The 27,264-nt window shown below is 39.4% G+C and overlaps 1 protein-coding gene across 1 annotated transcript in view; it reads left to right on the top strand.

The window, feature by feature from the left end:
- LOC149210159 (uncharacterized) overlaps window positions 1-26,667 on the top strand; it is a 323,003-nt gene extending 296,336 nt beyond the window's left edge. The window contains exon 10 of the mRNA XM_089396649.1: window positions 26,075-26,667. Coding sequence (XP_089252775.1) covers window positions 26,075-26,269 — 195 coding nt within the window. The 3' untranslated portion in view covers window positions 26,270-26,667. The remainder of the gene's footprint in view (window positions 1-26,074) is intronic.
- The last annotated feature ends 597 nt before the right edge of the window (window positions 26,668-27,264 follow it).

The following is a 27,264-nucleotide window of genomic DNA, read 5'->3' as shown; positions in this document are numbered from 1 at the left end:
ATCTGGCTCTACTTGGGGACACGTTGCTGCTTGTAGGAATGTGAGAATCCAGAATCTGCATCCATACAACACAAAAATAAGTAGCGTCCATCCAAAAAAAAATCATCATATACGTTAAGCACAATAAAGATAAAAGCTCTTCATTTATTAACTATCTAAAGCAGAAATAAGAATGCTGAAAAAAAAAGAAGTAGGGTTAGAAATACGATACAAAGGATGCCCCATGGCATCAGATGTGTTCAATATAGTGCATACTGAGCATTTGCCTGCTTTCAGGCAAATCTGTGGGCTGCTTGTCGGATGTGCCATGTCCAATTTTGCATATGGTAGGACTTTTTCCTATCCGAAAATCAAGCTGCTCACGGCCGTCTGATGTATCAAATCTTCGTCTTATCTTCTTTCTCTTGCGCTTTTTCTTTCTGGCTGGTTGAATTACTGATGACCTGGTACTTTCTGTTTCAAAGCTATCAGATGAAGTATGTAAGATATGCACAGTGTTTTTAAAACCGGAACCGGTGACCGAACCGGTCCACCTAATGAACCGGTTTACCGACCGGAACCGGTCTAACCGGGACTGGTTTGGTCTAAACGAACCGGTTTTTAAAAAATACATTAAATAATTAATTTTTAATGAAACAAAACTATTTTTAAGATGTAAAACCATGATTCCAAGCCAATAGAGACAAAATATGCAAAGTTTGCTCATTTATATACCATGCAAAGGTGAATATATCAAAATGGCACCGAGTGCAATACATATCATCGACAAAATAGCAAAATACATAAGAAATGAGGCTCTAAATGGCCTATAAAGTCCAAAAACAATGCTGCAAGCTATGAGGCCATTGGCCTACTACAAGTCTACAGTGTACACATGATCAATCATCAAGTCCATCACCACTACTAGACACAGGATCATCATCAGGAGCTACATAGACATCATCTGGTTCAGAGTCTGAGGATGCCACTGCCTCATCTGCAACATCAGTATCAATGCCACCAATGACAATAGAAGTGGACCTAATGGAAGCACGAGTTTGTCGACCTGCACGACTAGTGCCTTCCATTGGTTCCTTGCCTTTCCTTGATGCCGCTACTGATCCTGGTTCTGATGCCGCCACATAATCTGCCTCATCCTCCGCTAAAGCCATGTCGATATCAAAATCAGCCTCAAACACAGGATCTTCAGTCTCCTCCACCCATTCTGATGTTGGATCAATATCGTCCAACACAATGGGATCTAGATCAGGTGATTTGCTCATCATTTGGTTCCTCCTCAGTCGAAGGTTGTATTGCACAAAAACAAGATCATTTAACCGTTTTTGTTCCAAACGGTTTCTCTTATTCGTGTGTATGCGCTCAAAAACAGACCAATTGCGCTCACAACCTGAAGCACTGCAAGTTTGACTGAGGACTCTAATTGCAAACCTTTGCAATTGAGGACACTGGCCACCAAATGACTCCCACCAATGTGCTGCAAAGAAAAAGACAATAATTAGTAACTTAGTTTATAATTTGAATTGTAAAGAATGTAAACAATTTTAACTTGAAATGAAAAACAAAATGGAAATTGGAATTGCTTACCTGGTTGGTCCACATCTCTTGCCATCTTTGCCAAGTTTTTGCCAAAAGTACCACTTGCTTGATTGAAAATAGTAAGCTGTCTATGTATGTCCAACTGGTCTACATGGTTAGGGACCATGCGCTCAAGCAATCAATCAATCCAGCTCTGACCTCCCCATCATGCTGATCTCCTAGCCGATTTTTATAGTGATACCTTGGGTTCAAAAAATACCCGGCTGCATGTATAGGACGATGGAGTTGATTGTTCCATCTGTTATCAATGATCTCCCATATACGGCCATATTTAGCTAACCTGTCATTGTAAGCTGCCCGTATCTGCTCCTTTGCCTGATCCATAGCTTCATAAATGTAGCCCATGGCCAATCTTTCCCCATCCACCAACCTTAGCACCTTAACAAGGGGCTCGGTAATTTTCACAAGCTCTACAGACCTTTTCCAAAAATAAGTGTCTAACACTTTCTTTTTGGTGTCTTTTCCATCTGGTCTACGAGCCCACCGAGATTCAGACCATTCTTCAGAGGAAAACATTTTCTGCAAGTTTTTATGTTGACCATTGAGACATTGCAACGTGAGGAAGTGAGTTTCAAATCTCGTAATTGCAGGCCTAACAAGCTCTTTGCCTCCAGTGTGTTTCCTCATTAGGCTCAATACCCATGAGTGGTTGTAAATGTATTTTGTAATGCACTTGGCATGCTCTACAGTGTTTTTTACCCACTCCACCTTGCCTATATCCTCAAGCATGAGGTCTATGCAATGTGCAGCACATGGAGTCCAAAATATGGTCTTATATTTGGCCTCAAGCATCTTTCCAACAAGAACATAGTTTGAGGCATTATCAGTGATGACCTGCACAACATGATGCTCCCCAACTTCCTGAATAATGTTATCCAAAAGCTCAAATAGAAGGCTTGCATCCTTTACCCTATCAGATGCATCAACTGATTTCAAAAACATGGTTCCTTTAGGGCAAGAAACAAGGAAATTAATGATAGTGCGGTTCTTTCCATCGGTCCATCCATCTGACATAATGGAACAACCTGTTTTGAGCCATGACTCTTTAAACTCAACCAAATACTCATCAATGGAAGATATCTCTTTTTGCAAAAGAGCTCCCCTCAAGTCATGCATACTAGGGCCTTTGAAGCCCTTTCCTGCAGCTATAACAGAGTCCCACATAGCTTGGTAATAAGGTGAGCGAGCAGCATTAAATGGGATATCTGAATCATACCACCATCTAACAATGTATTGGTGAGAAGTTTCTTTGCATTGTTTTTTCCAATGCTGATCCAAAGTGGGTTGAGAACTTGGCTGGGAGGAAGTGGGATTAGATTTAGAAGAGGCAATGGTGGCAGAAGATGAGAAATAACTTTGGATGTTTGGTCTCTTTGTTCCTTTTGATGGTTGGCCAACTCCAACAGAAGGATGAACATAGTGAAAGGGGTCATTGGTGGAAGGGATAGAAGTGGAGTCTTGAATCTCATAATCATCATACCCACTCTGTTTCAAAACATTCATGGTTTCCATTAATTCCCTCTTCCTTGCAATTTCATCTTGGATGGCCTTCTCCCTAGCCTTATCCTCATAAAAATTTTCAAGCTTGGCAATGTATTCTGCCCTAATAGGACCTAACAGTTCTTTTGGTGCATCACATGGCTTTACTTGGCCTCTTACCCCAGCCAAGTGTTGTTTCAACCTAAGAATACCCCCACCTCCAATAGATTTATGGCATAATTTGCATATCATTTTTCCCTCAATTACATCACAATGAACCCATGCACTGTCCTTTCCTTTTGGAGCCATGTTTGCTTGAAATAATAACAATTTGCAAATAAATCTGCCATTTAAAAAAAAATTGCAGCTAAGGAACATGGAAAACCAATGATAAATGTAGGAAAAAAAATGCACATGCAAGCTACAAAATTTGATAGCATAGAGCTAGAGAGTTCATAGGCTTAGCATAGATGATAGATCATTGAAGTGAGAAGTTTATAGCACAAAAAAAATAATTCATGGACAACAGACTCAAATGAGGAATTATCAAGTGCAAATCCTTACCTGGAAATGCAAAGTAGCTCCCTTAGCCTCCTCTTGATGATGGCAACTCCACTGACAACTACACACTATCTCCAAAATAGCTCCAACTCCAACTCCAAGATGACTACTTCAGCGAAAACTCCACACTCTCCAAGCTCACAAACAAACTCACAAACACTCCAAATCAGTTGTGTGAGACAAATGAGAGTGAGAGGGGTGTCTTATAGCAAGTGTGAGGGTGTTTTTGGAGGGAAAATACCTTTCCCTCACCCCCAAAACCCCTAAACCGCCCTCATTTCCAAAAACCGCTGCGCTTTTTGCTTTAACCGGCGGCCTGTCCATAAACCGGCCGGTTTAGGACGGAACCGGCCGGTTTGCTATAAACCGGCCGGTTCCGCCCTAAACTGGCCGGTTTTTACCGGTTAGGGCATTTTTTTGGGCACGAAGGGGTCTAAACCGGGTTAGAAGGGCCGGTTCGGACCGGCCAGGCCTCCAACCGGCCGGTTAGACCGGTTACCGGTTTTCTGGGCCAGTTTTTAAAACTATGGATATGCGTGCTATGTCTTTCTTCATCTTGCATCTGATCTTTATCATTCTTAAGTCTGTCTAGATCACCCTCAATGAACCATCTTTCAATCGAATCAACAACCTCCCAATAATAAGATGAATCTTGTTGCAGCAAATGAGAAGACTCCTGATCTGTTGATGTTTGCTGGTTTCTCTTATCCTCTGCCAGTTGCTGAAACCTTTGAACTTGTATTTTAATGGCATCCATCTGACTAGAGTGTTCAACCTTTGCAGCACTGATTTGTCTGGCATGGTGTTCTTGCATGTCTTTTATTACTTTAACATTCTTTTCCTTTATGTCCATCAAGCAATGCTGCATAAAATTTATTTCTTCTTTATGATTCGCTTGCATCTCAGCCACTTGATTATTATGATTGAACGTCATGATGGTCATTTCCTCATCCATAGTTAATAACTTGTTTTGCATAGAGTCAATTTCCTTATCATGATCAGCTTTCATGGTCACCATATTTTCCTCTAAGACTGACAACCTGCTTTGCATGATTCTAATTTCTGTTTCATAATTAGTTTTTATGGCCTCAATTTCTTTAGCATGGTGACTTTGCGTGACCTCAATCTCCCTGTTACGTTTTTCCAGATGGGTGCATAAAGTTTTCACATCATTGACATAATTAGTTTGATTGATTTCCATATTTTTCACCAGCATCATTAGGTCTCGTATAATTTGTTTTTGCTCTTCTTTTTCATTGTCATTTGTCCCTGATTTTTCACTATCATGAACTTGATCTGCAATATTTCCAGTGGATGACACATTCTGACATGATGAATCATCTTGGGATCTTTCAGCTGGACCTCTTATCAAATTTCTTTCATTCTGTTGCACAATTTTAGAGGCAGAAGGCAAGCTGTTTGGATAACCATATCTATTTTTAAAAGCATCGACAATGTCTTCTAAAGAAGTGAAAGATCCCTTTGGAAAATTGTTAAACCAATTCAAAGCATCATCTTTTAAAGAAAGGACAAAAAGACGCATTTTGATATCTTCATGATTAAACTGAGGGGATCTACAGTATATGGTCATGATGCGAGTAAACATGACTATATGCCTTCTAACAGCGATGGGATCACCATCCGAGAAACTAGGTAACTTAGGAATGGCATCTTCCGGAATATCATGGAGACGTTCAGTAAAACGACATGGCTTAAATGAATAATCCATGATGAATGATAAGGGATTAAAAGGATGATAGAACTAGATACCTGCTCAAGAAAATTAAGAGATGAAAACAGTGGAGTCGCCACTTGAACAATGAATCTGATTCTAGGATCCAAAAGGTAACCACAAGCAAATATGAGGAAAGCTTTTTGTCTGGGAAAAATGAGAAAGTGGAGTCGCCACCCAAACAAGAAACGCACCGAAGAGATGCTGGTAATATGGCGAAAAATAAGGCAATAAAAGATCCAAATGATAACCTTAAAGGTCGAATCTACCAGCTCAAATGAGAGATGAGAAAGATGAGAAGATGAATGTCGATGAAAATCCAGGAACAGAAAAACTCTATCCCCGGCAATGGCGCCAAAAAATGTTGGCGTTGCCGGGCCAGATGAAAAGATAAGAAATGAGAAAGAAGATTGTCGTTGAAACGCCGAGAAAACAATATCCCTGGCAACGACGCCAAAAAATGTTGTCGCGCAGATTGACACGCCAACGCTCAGACCGGGGGCTGTCACTCTGATCCCCGATCCCTTCGTTTAAGCCTGTCTCCCGCGGCTAAGGGGGGTAGTCCCTGTGAGATGATGAGACCAACTGTCGACCAGTTGGTTGGGAGACACGATATACGATATAAAAAGGACTCGTTGGATTTGATTAATTGAGCAGACCATTGCCTTAAGAGATTGATGTAGAAACGATTACTTGTTAAATGATATAGAAACATGGACCATGAACAGCAACCATCTATCATCAGCTAAATCACATGACCAAAACGATATCCAGCAATTGAAAACTTCGAAAAGATGAATGCTTAAAACCACCACGAGAATCGTAAATTATTAACCAGATATCATATTTCGTATCTCAAACTTGAAAATTTAGCATCTCAGCATAAAACATATAACGTGAAAGTTCCTGAGACTGGCAAAAATAATTTCCCACAAAATTTTTATTTTTCAATTTTTATTTTTATTTTTTTTATTTTATAAAATAAATCTAAAAATAAAAATCTAAAAAACTAAACTAGACAAAAAAAAATCAAAATTAAAAAAAAAATAACAAAAACATTTTTTTGATTTTTTTATAACAAAATTTAAAAAAAAAAAACTATTATAAAATCTAAACAAAATAAATCCTAACAAAGTCCTAAATTAAATCTAAAAAACTAAGTATTAAAATCTATTTTAAATATAACACAAAACTATAAAAAGTCTAAATTAAAGCTAAAACATTAAAATACAAATCTAAAAAAAAACAAAAATCTAAAATCATTTAATCTAAAAAAATAAAAATAAAAAAAACCCTTTGAAAATATTTTTATATATATATATATATATTTATATTATGAAAATCCTAAAAAAGAAAAAAATCTAAAACTAAACTTTAAAATCTAACTAATATCTAAAATAATGAAAATCTAAAAACTAAATATTAAAGTTTAAAACTAAAATCTAGAATTAACCTACCTATCTAAACTATAGACAAAACTATAAAAAAAAAAATTAAATCTAAATCTAATGAAAACTAACGCTGAAAGCACAGACGTATACCAAAAACGCTGAAAGCACAAAGAAAAAATCGTGACCCAAGTTTACGCAGTCAAATGAAATCGTAACCCAAGCATACGCATCCAACGCTAGCCGCAAAGGAATTCCTTTATTTACTGTGATCCGAATTTTTCCTTTTTTTCTTTGACCTGGCCCGTAGCAGCAAAATGCGATTTCTTAATCTTTTACCCACGCATATAGATTTCGACATTTCCTTCTTTCTTGTCTTTTGTTGTGCAGATTTTGAAGACAGATTTGTGACGACGGGATTCGAAAGGAGCAGCCACGCAAAGACTATTGCAGAAGCTTAGAAGCTAGCAATCAACTGATCTGCGGGTTGAAGGCAATTTCACAGCAAAGGGAGCAAGCTGAACAGCCAGCGAGGAAGGTTATGGACGGATGGAGTCGCAGAGGAAAAAGAGGCAACAGTTCGATGGTGGCAGCGAAACTCAACGTAGGCGTGGAGGAATTGGATGGCGGCGGAGGCGAAAAATGATGAAAACCCGCAGATTGCTAATCTGAAATTCACTTGTGTGCAGGTGATGGTCGAGAGGGGAAAGCGAGACTGCTTTACTGCTCAGCTGATATTAATAAAACGAAATTACAGCAGCAGATTCCTTTTAAACCAAATGTCTACTGCCGTCATACAGAAATGCTGATCCAACTAATGGATTTGAAACTGCAGGTACACGGCTTCAGGCACGAATTGGTTCACTTGCTAACGGCTTACTGGAAAATGCCTAGGTGACTGCGTAGTATCGAAAGGCATGCAGTCCACAGGTTTCTTGGATTGTTGATCGCAGGTTCATGTCATTGTTTCTGGCAACCTAAAAAGGACAAATTCACTGAAAACCCTAATTAAAAATCTGTATATAAGCAAAATTTTGAAACCCTAGATCAGAAAAAATTTGATACCCTAGAACAGCTTAATAATTTACAGATTTTGATCCCTTTGACAGCCAGGTTCAACAATAAGCACAGAATTTTTTTAAAGAAACAGAAGATTCAGATTTTCACTGTGAAGGACATCAGAAAATTTCTCATGCAAATTAGAAAAATAAACCAAATGATAGACCCAGGATCAAATCCAACTGGGCTCAACAAAAAATGCTTGCGGGAGTTGGCTGGTTTAGCCGAGAACTTCCCCGAACGCCCACAAAATTCCTTCAAAAAATGCTTTCTACACAGCTCAGAAGCAACCATCAGTAAAGAGGGCAAAAATGCTGCTAGATCTTAAGAGATAATGGAGATACCTGCCATTACTCCAGAAACCCTAACAGCACCCAAACCCTAGCAAGTGAACAAGATACCTGTGCTCACAATACTCTACAGAAAAGCTATTATTAACGGCTGAAATAACATATGCAGAAAATGAAATGATCTCACAACATTCCAAGAGAGTAACACCAGCAAGATATGGACCCCAAAGTCTTCCTTTATTAACCAGAAACAGATTTACAAGAGAGCTTCTTCAGTCTTAGACTCACAGATCCTGTGATCTGAAAATGACTCCTAGCACCCTATTTAAAGGAAATGATCCAACGACTAGTTCGATTGATCCATGTAGAAATGATCTCGACCGTTGATGAGGATCAAGACATCTCTTGATCTCATCCGTCGATTTATTCACTTAAAATTTTTTAATTTTTTATTATTTTATTATTTTATTTTATTTTTTAAATTTTTAATTTTTTATTATTATTTTTTATTTATTTGATTCTTTTAAATTTTTAAATTTTTTTTTAAATTTTTTTATTATTTTATTTCATTTTTTAAATGGATCATCAAACTAAACCTTTGGAAACATCACCTAGGACCTAGGACTTAGGACTCACAAGGGGATTTAAAACATTTTTCGACCCTCAAGACACATTACATCATGACTTTTACAACTTACATCTCAAGGGGACAAGCCCGCTTAACACAGACCCTCATCAATCACCCAGTTCTGCGACACAACTATAATCTAGCAGATTAACACACTAGGATTCTCCTAAAGTTCTAATGACAAAATGCATCCCGGCTTTGAGGTCAGGTTTGAAGGAAAACTCTGCCGATCCATGGATCGGTGAGACGAAAAACCTTCCGGGACATAGATTATCATAGAAAGTTAGGTCCACCTAGGCAATATTACATACATGACTCTGATCTGCTTAGATTATTTACAATTCATACATGCAGACTGGGTTTACAATTGAAATGATCAAGCTGCTGATGACTGTAGGCTGGCACGGACACGTCGTTCAGGTGCTACCCTTTTCTGACAAAGAATAAGAAGGGGGTGTACTGCATGGGTAGTTGACCGAAAGTGGTCAACAAAATGGATAAAGTCTCGAGGAGGCTTATCAATGTAATCTGCCATGTGTTATATGCATGTAGGCGTATGAGAGCTTTAGGGTTTTTGCTTGAGGATTGATCGAATCCTTCCGTGATCTGATCCAACAATGTTTCCATATATATATATATATATATATATATATATATATATATATATATATATCTGTGTGTGTGTGTCATGAACCCGCTTGTTCAGAAGGGAGAGATCGGGAGATAGATACAATGTAGTCGAAAGGAGAGTTTGTCCTAAGGCTGAAATGCCTTAGAATTGTAACCGTGCTGTGTTAATATAATATATATGTGTGTTCAGTGTTGATTGTGCGCTTGTATGTATTTCATATGTATATGTGTTAATGGCTTGAAAGCCAACGTTTATAAGTGTGTTCAAATGTTGCAGGTTGATCGACCATCGATCACAGAAAGGATCGATGGCGGCCCAGAGATACAAATGGAAGTTATGCGTGAATGGCAGAGACTGTGGTAGAACTGCGTTTAATGTAGAAATCCACCAAAAGGCAATCGGGACTAAGTTAAAGAGGAAGTGGCGAGAATGCACAGCTGTCGTTGGATCTTATGGATCAATGGTCCAGATCCAATCGCTGGAACAGAGATCTGTTATAATCACATCGGCGGATTGTTATAAGAAGGCGGACCACAGACCTTAAGGTATGGCGATAAGCGATTGCGCGAACAAATGTCAATTGTCGGATCGAGGATCCAGATCGACGGTTTAAATGAAATCGGTGATCGCATATCGGGGAGGTCAAAGGACGGTGGTCTGTGGAGCGGTGATACGCCGATGAGTGACAATGCGATATCACTGATGAGCAATGGCCCGATCGGCGATCGGGTATCGGTTGATCAAAGAGGGGGAGGTTCGACAATTAGAGGATTTAGAGTTAATATGGAGGGAGGACCCACCAATAGTTATTGATGCGAGTGCATAGAATTTGGAGTTCGATTATGTATTCCAGAGCGGGGTTTCGTATGTTTCATGTATATTTTTGTAATACGTGTTGCCGAAGGGTGGAGGCTTGAATGTCGATATGTAAGGCTCTCGATAGTGTAAAAGCCTGATAAAGTTATATGGTTCGGGTCTATTGTAATTCCACGGGTTAAAGGCTGAAAGCCTAAAGAAACGCTTCCGATAGGCTTAGTGGGCCATAACCCACAGGCCTCAAGATCGATTTGTTTAGGGAAAGAGATTTTGACTAACCCCAAAAATCTCTACCCCATCAACGAATCCCGCTTTGGTTGTCACACAGGATCACGGTAGTATCCAATGTAAATCCAAACAGCTCATTGAAGAGCTTCCACAACCAAACCACGTCACAAGAGGCCATACTTGCAGCACTGTACTCTGCCTTAGCGGTGCTCAAAGCCACCAACTTCTGCTTCCTTCTCATCTAGGATATTGAGGCAGATCCCAAAGAGAAACAACACCTGGAATTGCTCTTTCGGTCCACCACACTGCCTGCACAATCAACATCGATATATCCATGTATTCTCACATCTCTGGTAGTGTATCTCAACCCATGAGTGATTGTGCCACGAAGGTATCTCAACAGATTCTTGGCACCAATCCAATGTGTGGTGAGGTTCAACCATATGTTGACTCAACATGTTAACTGCAAAACATATATCCAGACGGGAGTTCACTAAGAACATCAATGCTCCGATAGTTGACGATATTTGGTAGCATTTTGCAAAACAAATCCGGCAACACTACCGCTTAACTTCTTAAAGTCAAGCTCCTTCGGGGTAGTCATGGGCTTGCAGTCCACCATATCGAATCTCTCCAATATCTTCACTACATATTTTCCTTGAGATAGGAAAATCTCTCCTGGCTTCTACTAGACTTCAATCCTAGGAAATAGTGCATTTGTCCCAGGTCCTTCATCTCAAACTCAGAAGCCAACTCCCTCTTACATTTGTGAATGAGAGGGTCTGCACTTGTCAGAAAGAGGTCATCAACGTACAACACCAGTATGAGAGGTTTGTCATCTTCAACCTTAAAGTAAAGGTTAGGGTCGACTTCACTCCTAGTGAATCCCAACTTCATCAAGTAGCTATCGATCCTCTCATACCATGCTCGGGGTGCTTGCTTCAGCCCATAGAGGGCTTTCTTCAACCTGCACACGTGAGATTCCCGATCATGAATCTCAAATCCTTCGGGTTGTTCCACATAGACTTCCTCTTTGATCGAACCATGCAAGAACGTGGTCTTGACATCCATCTGATGTAGGTTCTGTTGACCACTGGAGTGGCACCTGATGATTATGTGAAGACTCCATGCCCAAGGATGATCCAGAGGACACGTGTACCATCAGATATCATCAGTCAACAGAGTTTTTTAACTCTACTTCTATCTTCTCATCATCTTTCTTGTACCCAGATTCCACACCCAACGGGGAATTGTAATAAGTGATACTAGTTATGATGAGTTTTGAATTTGTAACAGGCCTAGGATGTTGGGACTCGATCAGCAAACGAGTACACCTTGGAGTGTTTTTTTTATCCGGTTAATTATCCCTTCTTTTTCAGAGGCGGATAATTTTCTGGATTTTTTCACTCATGTTTTACCCCAAAGCCGGGGTGACGGTTTGAAGATTGAGCCCCTGACACATCTTAGTGTCTAGAGTCGATGTATATTACCATACTAGATCACACAAAAAGTTTCGTGGAATTTGGCTAGGTCTAAGTAGGATTTTTTAATAATTAAAAATTTCCCGCAAAACAGGATTTTTTAATTATTTTCTATGTAATGGTGTAAATAAGTGGCCTTAGGAAATGTATGGGGTGTATGACTACTCGAAATTCATCTTCAGAGGCCCAACATTATCCTAAGACCCACTTTGGGGGGTCAAAGAATGACTTAGAGCCCCTCAAAAGTCGATTTTTCAAATGACAGTGGCAAAAATGAGAAAAAAAAAAAAAATCAAAAAATTGAATAATTGGAAAAATTTAGAAATTTTCCATAGTCAAAATAAATCAAATTTTGACATGGAAAGTTAAAGGAATATCAAAGGTGATGCAGTAGCAATGTGGGGCCCACCACAAGGAGGAAAATCAGTCAAAGTTCCAAGTCAAATGGTCCAACGACAAGTTAAAGAGGCAACGTTGAAATATTACATATGGCTAAAGTTCAAATAATTTTATTTATTTCAATATGTTGGTGCAAATTAAAGTTTGTGGGGGAAATAGTGACATGGCAGCCACATTAGAAAGACAAAGTCAACAGCCAGTCAAAAGAGTTCCGAATTATCCACTCAGCAGGTGTAAAATTCAGTTTAAAAGAATTCGTAAAGGTATATGAAATAGTTCACGGATTTGGAAAAGTTTGAGTGGGGACAGAACTGCCACATGGGACAGAGTTTGTCTCCCACTTGTCCCCCACTAAAAATCATGGAGCAATTAAGTTTATACGCAGCAGTTTATGCAGTTTTACAGCTCACGGATTTGGAAAAGTTTGAGTGGGGACAGAACTGCCACATGGGACAGTTCTTGTCCCCCACTTACTCTCACTTGTCTCCCGCTCACATACATATCAGCCAACTCAGCGCAGGGATATGTTGCTGCCAGCCAAAAAGGATGATACGCAGCAGTCTACTCCAGCCTACAGGCAGCCAGATTTAACACGTGTTTATTACCGTTTCATATGTTTGAGTTAACAGCTAGTTGAGTGGGATATTTTTCCTACTTACTCCCACTAAGTTTCATGATTTTCTAATCAAAGTAATGCGTATATCAATTAAGGGGATACGCTGGCAGCTTAAAGAAATTTTTTATGGAGATCTACAGCAGTTCATTGGCAGCCTACAGCCAGTCAGCTTGCCACTTGTGATTTGATTTTCTACATTGGGATTGGCAATCCATCTCCACTTGTCATTGGAATTTTCCTTGGGATCATCTCCCATTTCCTTATTTATATGAGTCTTGAGCTCTCATTTGTCATCGATAGAATGAGCTGTTGGGCTTGCAGAGACTCTGCTGGATTTTGTACTCAACTTTTATATAAATAAATCAAAGTCTTTGGGGTTACTAGCTTCTCTTGTGGTGCATTCTTTGGTTGATGAGGTATACCTGTGTCATTTGATGTTATTATTCATTTGATTATACATTGCTATCTAGTTGTTTTTTGTGCATTTGCCTGAAGGCATTATTGTCTAGGGAGGAGAGATTTGCAGCTATCTCAAATCTCCTTTGGGCTTGGTATATTTTGTACTCTTGTTGTAGCTTGTCATTTTCGGTTGAATGACAAGCTCAACTTGGTCTCTATATGCCAAGTCTCTTTTGTGCTAACAATTGGTTTGCAGGCATTTTTGTGTTCAAAACAATGCCATACTTAAAGCAAAATGATGAGAATTCAGTAGAGCTAAAAGCCTTGGCATTGTCGGTGGTTATTTTGGCAGGGACACCAAAACGAGTGATAATCTTATCTTCAAGAAAATCTATCGCTACTTTTTCGGTGGCGTGTTTTGTAGGGATGGCCTCTACCCATTTAGTAAAATAATCAGTGGCAGTTATAATCCATGAGTAGCCATTACTCGAATTTTCATTAAATTTCCCTATAAAATCCAGCCCCCAATGTTGAAAGGGAGCCTCCACGACCACAGGCTGAAGAGGCAAAGTGGCTAACTTCTGCTTCCCAGTGAATAGTTGACAAGCTTGGCAACCTCTAACATACTTGTGCACATCAGCAAAAATAGATGGCCAAAAATAACCAGCCCTCAAGATTTTGTGGGTAGTAGTCTTAGCAGCATAATGCCCTCCACAAAACCTTGAATGAAACTCAGATAGAAGCTTTTTGGCTTCAACTTCATCAACACACCTAAGTATTACCCCCTCCGGATTTCTCCAACCCAGACCATCCTTCATAATGCAATATTTAGTTGCTCTAAGCCTTAATGCTCTTCTCTTATGGCTAACTAAATGGTTAGGACATGATAAATTTTGCAAATAATAAATAATGTCTTTATACCATTCAAGTTGACCCAATTTTTGAAGTTTTGATGAAGTTAATTCCAAATCATTTTGACAAATCATTCCTATCGCTTTCTCATTTCCTTCAGTCAAGATTTTGGCCAATCCCTGGCCTTTCACAAGCTTGGTAGGTCTAATATCCAAATCGTACTCCTGAATCTTCGAGACCCACCTAGCTCGAGTTCCTAAGCAATCAGCTTGGACTAAAATATCCTTTACAGTGGAGTGGGGAACAAATGCAATTATCCTAGAATACCCTACATAAACTCTGAACTGTTTAAGAGACTTGACTAAAGCATAAGCTTGTTTCTCCATGGTGCTATACTTCAACTCAGACCCTTGGAGGGACCTACTCATAAAAGCGATAGGCTGCTCATGCCCTTCATTATTCTTTTGAAGCAACACCCCAGCAATAGTATCTTCAGATGCAAAAGAGAAAATCAAAAACTCCTTTGAATAATCAGGACTTATTAGAACAGGTGCTTTGACAATAGAATCCTTTATTTCCCGAAAACCTTTTCTACCCTCATTTCCCCAAACAAACTTAACATCTTTCTTTAAGAGGGTTTGGATGGGTTTGACAATCTCAGCATAATTTGGAATGAACCTTCTAAGAAAATTAATCTTTCCTAAGAAGGATTGAAGAGTTTTAATATTATGAGGCAAAGGAATCTTTTGAATAGCCTCAACTCTTTCAGGGTCAATCTTGATCCCATCCTTTGAAATGATGTGACCAAGCAACTTCCCTTCAGTCACTCCAAAAATAGATTTAGCAGGATTTAAGGATATTCCATACTCTCTACACCTATCAAAAATTTGCCTTAGGTGGCTTATATGGGAAATTCCATTTTTAGAAAAAACAGTTAAATCATCTTGATAGATCTCAAGAAATTTCCCAATTAAACCCTTAAAGGCATAGTCCATAGCCCTTTGAAAAGTTGCTCCAGCGTTCGTTAATCCAAAAGGCATCCTTAAATATTCAAAAGTACCCCATGGTGTGGTGAATGTTGTCTTATGCCTATCCTCCTTCTTCACCAAGACTTGGTTGTATCCTGAAAATCCATCTAACAAAGACATCATTCCAGATCCTGTTACCCTTTGCAATAATGTTTCCATATTAGGTAAAGGGTAATTATCTTTTTTACATGCTAAATTAAGATTTCGAAAGTCTACACATAGCCTGATTGATCCATTCTTCTTCCTCACAATAACCAAGTTTGAACACCATGTGGAATGCCTAGTGTGAGCAATAATACCAGCCTGAAGCATCTTTTGCAATTCCTTTTGTACCAAGGGGGCTAACTTAGGATTGATTTGCCTAAGTTTCTGCCTAAAGGGTTTGGCATTTTCATCCTTAAGAGGGATAGTATGTTCCATAACATCTTCCCTATAACCTTTCAACTCATCATATGAAAAAGCCAAAACATCTCTATATTCATGAAGTAAATTTATCAAATTCTTCCTTTCTTGCTCATTGGTACCCTTGCCTATTTTAATAACCTTTGGGTCATGAGGGGTACCAATATTCACTTCAATGAATTCCCCTGGGCCAATTTTCTTATCATCTTTTCTCTTTGATGCATCATGTCTGTCAAACACTTGCTCCAAGGCTACATGTTCCCTAGGAGTAGGATTTGTCACCACATTACACTCCTCATAATCACATCCTTCCTCTTTGTAGCCAGCCTTAAATTCAGAAAATTCCTCCATGTTATTTAAAAAACGAACCACCTGGCTTTCATCATTAAAGATTTGCCAATGCTCTAGATTATCAGGAACTGATGGCCTAAAGATAATTTCCATCTTAATTTTATCATCCACCAAGTTCTCTCCAAGCTGTAATGTAGATGCAGCAACAGCCAGCTCATCAGCTTGTTTATTTCCTTCCCTAGGAATTGATTGAAGGTCTAATGCATCAAAATATTCCATATTATCCCAAACAGCATTTCGATACTTCTTTAATCTATCATTCTTGCATGCAAATTGATTCTTAGTTTGAAGAATGACTAGATCAGAATCCCCCTTGATACTAAGCAACTTTATGCTCAAGTCTTTTGCCAACTCAAGACCCAACAATAGAGCCTCATACTCTGCTACATTGTTGGTCGCATCGAATTCCAGTCTATAGGCAAACTTGAATATGTAACCAAGAGGGGAGGTAAGGACAATTCCAGCACCCTTACCATACCTAGAATGGGCACCATCAAAATTCATGTGCCAAACTCCATCTTTTTTACAATCAACCTCCTCCTCCAAAGGAGGAAAAGAATTAGCCAGGATAGCATAGTTTCCCAAGTTATCAGATTCATACACAATTTCATTATGAGGCTCCTTGGGATTTTCTATATGAAACTTTCTCTCCAATTCCCTATCCAATCTAACCATGATGCCCTCACTATTAGGGATGGTAGCATAACTTAAATCCATTTGCAAACTACCCCCAATATCAGCTCCCCACTTTCTAGACAATAACATCCCCCAAGCATCAGGCACATCAATCACCACAATATCCATGGTGATCATAATGTCAGGATGTACAGCTAAGTGGACTTGAAGATCTTTTATCAAACCACACACTTTAATGATCTTTGAATCCATTGCACAAATGTTGTGGTAGGGTCTAGAAATCCTCAAATTTAACTGATTCATGACTTTCTTAGTCATGACACAAGATGATGCCCCAGAGTCAAACATACAATTGTGTAAAAGCATTCCATTGACAACATAGTTATGAAAAAAGGTTGGTGTTCTCTGTTATCTCTACACATATCACTACTTTGCAGAGTGATAGGGGCATCCTCATATCTATCCTTAGAAAAATTAGACATTTCTTTTCCATTGGGAGCGTCAATGGCTTTCAACAATTTATATCTTTGGGAGGGAATCTTCATGATTTCAGTGACAGGAACTAAAATCTTAGCATTATTAATCCATCCTCCCAAGTCAATATTCAACTTCGATGTGGGTGGAGTGAAAGTTTTACTATGATTTCTTTCTTTATTCTTGGCTATCTCTAAAATTTGAGTTGATGAAGGCTTCTCTCCATATATTTAAGTGATCCTATCCAAATCTTCAAAATTATTTATACTATAGGAAGATGGAGTCTTTTTATTTACCTTCTGACTACTCTCCATAACTCCCATCCAATTTTCTAAGGACAAATGATGCTCTTTTCCAACTACATTGATTTGTTCACTTGTTCCCATCATATCTCCTTCTAGGATCCTTCTTGCATAAGGACAAGTGAGTTCATCATGTATGTCATCGCAAGGTCTACAATAAGGCATGGAATCATCAACTAAGTTTGTAGACTCGAGTGGATTAGGTGGCCTATGGTCATTGGGAGGTCCTCTCTTTTGCCATTTATCATTTACTCTATTTGGGAATCTCCCACCTTGATTTCTTTCCATGGCCACTAATCGATTTTGGATAGCATTCATTTGACTGGTGTGATTGGCCTCCATACTCTTGATGAGTTGGGTTAACTCCTTAATAGGATCATGCGTAGTCTCTTCTTTGGCCTTGCCTTTGGAATCGTTCAGTTTCGATGGCCCTCTATTGAAACTAGGAATTTCAGATTTTCCTGATTGCTTTCTAGCCCTTTCTATCTTTAAGGCTTCAGATTGAGCTACACTCAGATTCGTAGGCTCCTTCCTCCTCAACTCATAGGCAGTGTCAACCCCAAAAGCATCTAGATATGAGCATAAAAGAAATTCATCAGGAGGTTTAACAGTAGCAGGCATGCTTTTTACTAATTCATTGAATCTCTTGTTAAACTCCTCCATGGTCTCATTCTCGTTTTTCTTCATGTTGCTAATGGCATTGATCAAATGCCTATTTTCCTTCTTCTCTCCAAACTTATTTAAAAATGCAGTTAGAATGGCTTGTAAAGAGTTATATGAGTTAGCAGGTTGCTCAGTGAGCCAATCAAGAGCATCCTCTTCTAAAGATAAAACAAAAAGTCTCATCTTCACATCCTCATAATTAGCAGTGTTACACCATTTAAAGATACAAACATTAAAGTTTTTCACATGTGATGTAGCACTAATGGCATTGTTACCTTGAAAGGAAGGCAACTTTTCAATAGCCTTGTTAGGGATATTGTGAGGATAGCCATTTATGTTAGTAAAGTCACAAGGAGCAAAAAGATCATTCATGATGCTAGGCTCCACTTCTTGAAAAAGCAAATGAATATCAGAAATAGCCTCTTGCCCAAGACTAGCAAGAGCCCTACTACGAGAAAGTCTATTCAACCTCTCTCTAAAAACCCTTTCAGGATCAGGAGAGGGGCTAACTAGACCACTTGAATTTCTCCTAGTAGAGACTCTTGCAAAATTTGGATTGAGTGGAGTCGCCACTTGAGCAAGAATCTAAATCTAAAGTTCAAAATGCTAAAACCAAAAGGTTAGTCAATTTCCCAGGTACAAGAAAGCTTGTCCCCGGCAACGGCGCCAAAGATGTTGACCCTGCCGCCTACACCTACCTACAAGTCAGTGAGAAAAGCCTTCAACCCCACAAGGTGTGGTTGGTGGCAGGGAACTCAGAGAAGGGGCTGTCACACTAATCCCAACTCTCTCCGTTTGAGCTATCTCCTAGGTTAGCTAAGGGGGGCGGTCCCTAATGGAAAGTTAAGTTAAAAAAACAAAGATGTGAGTTTCTAGGAGAATTGCTAGAGCTAAATAGATTATTTATTTAAGATTTACAAGCAAACCTGATATGAGCAATAACCAAAAACACATAAGCATGAGATACATAAACAACCAGTGCCTTCAAAGTATTGCTATTTGAGAAATGAAATTTTTGTATTTTATTTTTGCTTAGAATGAAGTCAAATGCTTTCAAATGGAAGCCCAAATAACCTTTCACTTGGGTTTCCCAACGGAAAAGGGTTACTTAGCTTAGGCTTTAGCTTTCTTCTTTAAACTTGAATTGCTTCCAGGAACACCTGTAGGAAAGCAAGCAAAAGAGTTAGCGTGCAAAATAAAAAATAAAATAAAAAAAATACAGCCTCAAATGCTAGATAAAACCAATATACACCCAAATGAAAGAAGAAAATATGGGATAATTTTTCAAGATAGAAAATAAGCAAAGGGCTCAGGAAACCCCCTCTTAAATAAATCTTTTGATGTCTTATGAGATTGTTGGCTTGAACAACTTGTGGGACCTTTGATATCCTTGGAGGTGACTATTCCAACCGAAGAAGTCCTCACACTCCAATAGAGTTGGAGGACTTCTTCGGTTGGAATAGTCACCTCCAAGGATATCAAAGGTCCCACAAGTTGTTCAAGCCAACAATCTCATAAGACATCAAAAGATTTATTTAAGAGGGGGTTTCCTGAGCCCTTTGCTTATTTTCTATCTTGAAAAATTATCCCATATTTTCTTCTTTCATTTGGGTGTATATTGGTTTTATCTAGCATTTGAGGCTGTATTTTTTTTATTTTATTTTTTATTTTGCACGCTAACTCTTTTGCTTGCTTTCCTACAGGTGTTCCTGGAAGCAATTCAAGTTTAAAGAAGAAAGCTAAAGCCTAAGCTAAGTAACCCTTTTCCGTTGGGAAACCCAAGTGAAAGGTTATTTGGGCTTTCATTTGAAAGCATTTGACTTCATTCTAAGCAAAAATAAAATACAAAAATTTCATTTCTCAAATAGCAATACTTTGAAGGCACTGGTTGTTTATGTATCTCATGCTTATGTGTTTTTGGTTATTGCTCATATCAGGTTTGCTTGTAAATCTTAAATAAATAATCTATTTAGCTCTAGCAATTCTCCTAGAAACTCACATCTTTGTTTTTTTAACTTAACTTTCCATTAGGGACCGCCCCCCTTAGCTAACCTAGGAGATAGCTCAAACGGAGAGAGTTGGGATTAGTGTGACAGCCCCTTCTCTGAGTTCCCTGCCACCAACCACACCTTGTGGGGTTGAAGGCTTTTCTCACTGACCTGTAGGTAGGTGTAGGCGGCAGGGTCAACAGGTTCCATCCTTGTGAAGCAGCAAGGGCTATGATCAAACGGATGGTGGTGTATCGGGCAACAGGTGCAAACATCTCGTCATAGTCTATACCTTCCTTCTGAGAGAAGCCACGAGCAACAAAACGAGCCTTATACTTTTCAGCACTTCCATCAGCTCCATGCTTTATCTTGTAAAGCCATTTCGAAGAGACAACTATTTTGTCTTGGGGTCTTGGGACCACATCCCAGACATCGTTCTTCATGATGGACTCATATTCCTCAGTGATAGCATCCTTTCATACTTGATGCTTGACAGCTTTGGCGAACGATGAAGGTTCATTTTGAATGATCGTGCTCATGAGGGTCAAGTATCCCTGATACCTAGTCGACTTCTTACTTTCTCGGAAAGTCCCTCTGGGTGCAATGTGTTCTTTGACATCATCTAGTGTCCCCCTAAGCCATGAAGATCTCTTCCTAGAAGAGGAAGGCTCTTGTGGAGGGGGATCAATAGGATCCATAAGTTCTTCTACATCGGGCATCGTCTCATCTTCCTTTTTCCTCTGGTTTCTTGGTGTTAGCTTCTCTCGATTTCCTTAGTAAAGGAAGATTGTCAACTTTTCTAAGAGCCATATCTTTGTCAAAGGTGACATCATGGCTAATCTCGACTTCCCTTTCACTAGGCACATCGATTCTATAGCCCTTAGTATTTTCGCTATAGCCCATGAAGATTCCTTTCTTTCCAGATGCACCCAATTTATTCCTTTTCTCTTGAGGCACATGAAAATATACAGGATTTCCAAAAATTCTAAAATGAGGTACGTCAGGTTTCTTACTAGTGAACATTTCTTCGGGAGTCTTGGAACCCAATGCTTGATGAGGGCATCGGTTTTGCAGATATACGGCGGTATTCGCAGCTTCGGCCCATAGAAACTTCGAAAATCTTTGATCATGGAGCATAGCGTTGACAACTTCCACAATCGTACGATTCTTCCTTTCCGCCACACCATTCTGCTCAGAAGTATATGGTGTTGTAGTCTCCCTCTTAATGCCATCCTCTTTGCAAAAGTCATGGAACTCATTGGATTCATACTCAATCACATTATCAATCCTTAAGATCTTGATCTTCTTTTCGGTTTGATTCTCGATCAAGGCTTTGAAGTGACGAAACCAGGAGAACACTTCATTCTTCTTTTTCAAGAAGTATATCCAAGTCTTGCGAGAATAATCATATGTAAAAGTGAGGTAATATAAATATCCTCCCAAGGAATTCACATGCATAATACCAGATATGTCGGAGTGAACCAACTGCAATATATCGGAGGTCTTGCTATGGCCTGAGGGGAATTGTCCCCTTTTGAGCTTTCCTTTGGCACATCCAGGACATACACCTTCTTGCTCTAATTTGAACTTAGGCATCCCAGTCACCATTTGTCTCACATCGGGTAGAGCTTTATAATGAAGGTGGGCAAACCTCCGGTGCCATAGTTCGGACTGAAGAGATGTGTCACAAGTCATGACACCCAACAGACTTCCTCCGACATGATATAAAGAGTCAACCCAAAACCCAAGAGTGAAAGCATCTTTGAAATTCTTTTTCCATACACATACCTTGCCATCGATGAAGGCCACCTTGTAGCCTTTGTCTTCCATTGCCGAAAGGGACACCAGGTTCTTTTTGAGATCAGGTACATATAGGACTTCTTGCAAATGAATTGTATTACCCTGATTCAATTGAAGAGAGACATTCCCTACGCCTTTCACGGGATATTTGGAGTTGTCCCCAAGAACAATTTCCAGGTTGGTCTCCTTCTCTATCAGATTAGAGAGAGCTTCTTTGTAAACAGTGAAGTGCCCTGAGGCACCACTATCAATAAGCCAATTTCCCAGCGAGTCCGGGGAAGAAGTAGTAGAGAGGGCCGCTGGTGGTAGATAATATTCATCTTGCTTATTGTTAACAACGCTAGATTCATACTTGGAGTTTCTTGCCTTCTTGGAGGGTTGACCACTTCCTTGATTTCCGTCATTCCTCTTTCCTTTGCCATTGAACCTGCCCTTCCTTTGATTTTTGTTGGAATTGCCTTGGGAGTGATTTTGATCATCCTGTCTTTTGTCTTCTGATTTCTTTTCTGTTGTGCATGATAAGTGATTTGTGGCAAGAGGGTTCTCCCAGAAAGAGGGAGTGGACTACAAGGAGACTTTTGCTCCAATCACCAGATGGTCAAGTTCTTGTATGGCCTATGGGCGCGAGCACAAACTTAGTAGGAATGATTGGTGTTCGAGAGGGAGAATGTTAGGACATCTTGGACCATGCCAGATGATCGAAAGAGCTTTTAGTTCCAATGGAGTAGGCAGTTAGACAGAGTGGAAGGAGCAGTCATCCAAGAGGATGACATGGGTTGAGATTGTCAAACAAGGTGCTCAAAGATAGGAGGTCTCTAGGAAATATATGCCTTCTATGAGGGGACCATGTCAAACAACAGAGTATGCTTCAATGATAGGGGGTAGCAGTAGTGGGAGAAGGATTTGCTTCCGTGACAAAGGGAGCAACCAGGATTTACCACAAGATGATCTGCATCAGTGTCAGAGGGAGTTGGCCTCGGAGTTCGAGATGAAGGATCTGGGCCTGATGCACTATTTCTTAGGATTGGAGGTATGGAAGAGACCCAATGAGATCTTCCTTGAACAAAGGAAGGACATAGTCCATATTTTGAGGAGATTCGGTATGATGGACTGCAAGCCCATAACTACACCTATGGTAACCAATTTGAAGAAGTTGAGTGATTCTGCTTCAGATTTAAATTTGGTGGATCCCACGATGTACAAGCAATTGATTGGATCCTTAATGTACCTAGTTAACACCAGGCCAAATATTTGCTTTACAGTGAGCACCTTGAGCTACATTTATGGTTGAGTCAAGGCATGTACATTGGGTTGTAGCAAAGCATGTGTTGAGGTATTTGCGGGGTACATTTGGATATGGTTTGAGACATGTCTCAGGTGATGAAGTGAGGTTGCAGGGATATATTGATTTAGATTGGGCCGAGAGCGCAAAGAACATAAAAGAGCACCTCGGGGTGCTACTTCATCTTGGGATCAACTATGATATCCTAGTTTACTAGGAAGTAGACTTCTGTCACACTCAATGCAAAAAAGATAGAGTATATCATAGCTAGTGTCCCAAGTCGTGGAGCAGTGTGGCTTCAGAAGCTTCTTGCAAGACTATTTGATCAGGTCACTTCATCCAAAACATGGTGCAAAAGGAAACAATGAAGCTCCTGTACATATCCGTAGACGAGCAGATTGTGGACATCCCAAGTCCTAAAGCAGTGTGGCTTTAGAAGCTTCTTGCAAGACTATTTGATCAGGTCACTTCATCCAAAACATGGTGCAAAAGGAAACAATGAAGCTCCTATACATATCCACAGACGAGCAGATTGTGGATATTCTCACCAAGCCTTTGTCTAGAGTGAAGTTTGTATACTTCTGAGATAAGCTTGGCATGATGCAGAATGTCTCCCTTGTTGAGAGGGAGTGTTGATGCCTTTGCAGGATTGCGTAGACCATCTCCTAAGTGGCCATGCTGATTTCACTGGGTCTTGCTGATTTGATCGGGGGAGATTGATACATTCTGCTGAGTAGTCATGCTGATTTGGCCAGGGGTGAATGGCCCAGGAGCAGACCTTCTCCTGAGAAGCCATGCTGATTTGACCAAGGGAGTTGTAAGCATTTACTTGAGAAGCCATACCGATTTGGTTGGGCCTTGCTGATTTGGCCAAGGGGTAAATGGCCCAAGTTACTCACATTGTCTGCTCCAGGTTGGAGTGACCTATATCTATAGACGTGCATGTGAAGGGACACTGCATCAACATAGCAAGCTCATGAACTTTTCTTGAGGAAGGAGAAATTTCACTTAAGGGTACATATGATTGCAACTAAGGAGGATACCTCCCCTCGCTAAGAGGGACTGTTGATTTTTTGTAGTATTGGGAGGTATTCCTGCATGGCAAAAGTGGTCTCCAAGACAGCCTACAAAATCTTAAAATAAAAAATTATTATTGGAGTACAAGTCAACCCAAGAAGTCAAGTCGGCCCAGCCAAGTGAAAGGGTGTGTCCCTTGGATTATTTTAGCCCATTCGAAAAGTATAAATAGATGATGCGACATCTCATTTTCTCCACCAAGCAAGAGCAATTTTTCTTCTCCCTCTTCGGCATTTCTTTCTCTCTCTTGGACAGCTGCATATGTGGAGAAATAGGATGAATTTGACTGAGTTGACTGAGCTGATCCTTCTTTTATTTGACTGAGTTTGACTGGGCATTGACCAAATCTGTTACACTAAACTGTTGACAGTTTGACTGGGCATTGACCGAATCTGTTAGACTAAACTGTTGACAGTTTGACTGAGCTCTTTGACCACGCTATGGAGCCACACATGCGAATTGACAGTAGGGTCACACGTGCAGACTGTTGACCACAGGGCCAAAAAGTTGATTGTTTGACCAGTATTGACTTCTGGTTATTTTGGCTGGTTTGACCAGCATTGACTTGTCGCTATTTTGACCAGGTTTGACTGGTATTTGGACTTGTATATTTGGCACAGATTTCTCGATAAATATCTGATAGTGATTTGTAAACCTTGCTGAAGAACAATTTCTCCTAAAGAAAAGTTGTTGGGTTTTCTCCCAAGGTTGGGTTTCCCAGGTTAAAAAATATTGTCTCTATTATGCATGGCTGTCTTTCTACGATCCTTACTGTTTCCACTGCATTTACTGTTGATATTTTCTGAAGTGTAATTGCTCAATGATATCAGTGGCATAAGAATATTGTGTGAAAATCATTAGGAAGTAATGATCTGGCAGAAAATTGTATTTACTATACATCTTGTGGAAAATTGAATAGTTTCTGCCACAACTACTGCCACATTGAGCCTGGATCCACATCTTGGATTAAACCAAAAGGAAAAAGAAATCACTTTGTTGGTTTTATTTATATGTTTTTGCGCATCTTCATAGGGTACTCCCAGGAATTGGGAGTGTCATTTTTAGCAGGGGACATCTGTAGTGATGTCCCTTAGTACTGGGGGTGTACATTGGATGGTAGGGGATATTCCCAGTGAAGTCCCCATGTCTAGGGAGTTTAGCAGATGGAACTAGGAAGAATAACTAGATCAGCACTAGTAGTGACAGAGTTAAGACTATATATTTATTGTTCTTCCGAAGCTTTTTCCCAAAGAATTTTGTGCTTTTCATTTCATATTCTACATGGTATTCCTTACATTAGGTGACATTACAACCCTTGGATGCATATACGAGTTTTTCAATCTAAAGTGAGAAAGCATAAATAGTTGGATTGAAGGCTTCCAGCACACAAACAGGCTCCCTGTTAACCTCTTGTCTGCTTCTGTATGTGTTTCAGTTTTCGTCGTTTCGAATTTGTGGATTTTTTAATTGTAAGCGTGTTTCAAATTGCTTGTTATTGAATTGTCTTAAAGATGGTAGACTGTGAATTACAGATTCTTTCTTCAATGAATCTGAGCTCACTGGTTGTTTTTCCCACATTTCCGAGCCCTTATTCATATGATAAATTTAGAGAATAAAAGTAAAAGACCTGAATTATCTGTAATTGCTGTTCGTGATGAATATATGATTTTTTCTGATTCATATGCTTCTTCGAACTTTTAGGTTTATTTTGTTATCCAGCAAACAAATTTGCACACTAGAACATTTAGCATTCACTCAGTGTCCTCTTTACTGAAATCCGACTCTGAATTATTGTCACGTCTTAGTTAATCATATATATGTTGTAGTGGAGGTCAGTGCCTTAATTGAGTTTTTCTCTTTGGTTAACTTTATGAATACCTGAGGCATGGTTGGACTTTTTCTCGTGTCCTTTGCAGGTGATGCGTAAGCATGGAATTCCAGAGCCTTATGAAAAATTGAAGGAGTTCACTCGTGGTCGTGCAGTAACAAGAGAGAGCATGCGGGAGTTCATTGAAAGTCTGGACATGCCAAAAGAAGCTAAAGAACGGCTTTTACAGCTGACTCCTCATAGCTATGTAGGAGCTGCTGAGTTACTAGCAAAAATGATTTGACGGTTTCTTATGTCAGTGCATCCATATACATACTGACAACAGATTATCTTTTTGGGGATAACAGGGCACATATGCAAATGGAACATAGGACTGAACTATTGAAATTGTAGATATTATTACTAATCCTATGTATTCATTATATATGGCGATGTCGATTGTATCGGGCTGTGCCTGGGCTATTGTATTTTTCTTTTCTATTTTGAACATAGCCTTGTTAATGATGTGAAAATCCATTTGCAAATGTTACAATGGCAGTGCATGTAGATTTCATCTATTCACCTCCTTCGTGCAGCATGGCACTACTTGCTTTTGTGTTCGAGGTCGCTGATTTTTTCTCATGCCCAGAACTTGAGATTGACGAAAGAAATTCAATAATCATTTCTAACTTATTATTTCTATCTTGGAAGTTTAACCAACCATTTGGTGTCCGATGCTGATGTTTTCCTGGGAGGAGATTTTTGTGATTATTAGTTAGCCTATAAAATTGTTCTATGCAAAGCAGTTTCAAAGTGATTAAAGAGTTTGCTTATTTTGCATTCTTTAGTCCAAGCAGCTGCTTAGGATGCATAATTCTAGTGGAGGGTGTATTGAACACATGCAGTATTTGAATATGTCTTTGAAGGTGGGGAAAAAGATTTTGTTGCCTGCCTTGTACGTATCCTGAAGGAATCTCCTTTTTCCTTCTAAACTTGACGGTGTCTCTTGAATCCTTCTTTCATGGGCCTATGATTTAGATCTCTTTTAATTTTCTTGAACTGATTTAGTTTTCACACAGTAAATCATTTGCAGAAAAGAGAGAAGCTACGTTAAGTATTCATTTTATCTCAACATTTCGATTCCTGATCTTCTAGATATTAAAGATGATTAAATCTACATATTTTGGAATGACAATTGAGAAGATCAGGCATATTTTACTCCCCCACCAATGCATGCCTTGAAGCTGTCTCTTTCTGAATATAGGTATTGACAACCTTTGATCAATTCAGTAGGGTAAA

Source organism: Pinus tabuliformis, chromosome 1_2 (assembly GCF_031772625.1).
Source record: "Pinus tabuliformis cultivar Carrire ecotype Pingquan chromosome 1_2, CPIR1, whole genome shotgun sequence".
Lineage (NCBI taxonomy): Eukaryota > Viridiplantae > Streptophyta > Pinopsida > Pinales > Pinaceae > Pinus > Pinus tabuliformis.
The sequence above is the reverse complement of the archived record's forward strand: the minus strand, read 5'-3'. Positions and strand labels throughout refer to the sequence as shown.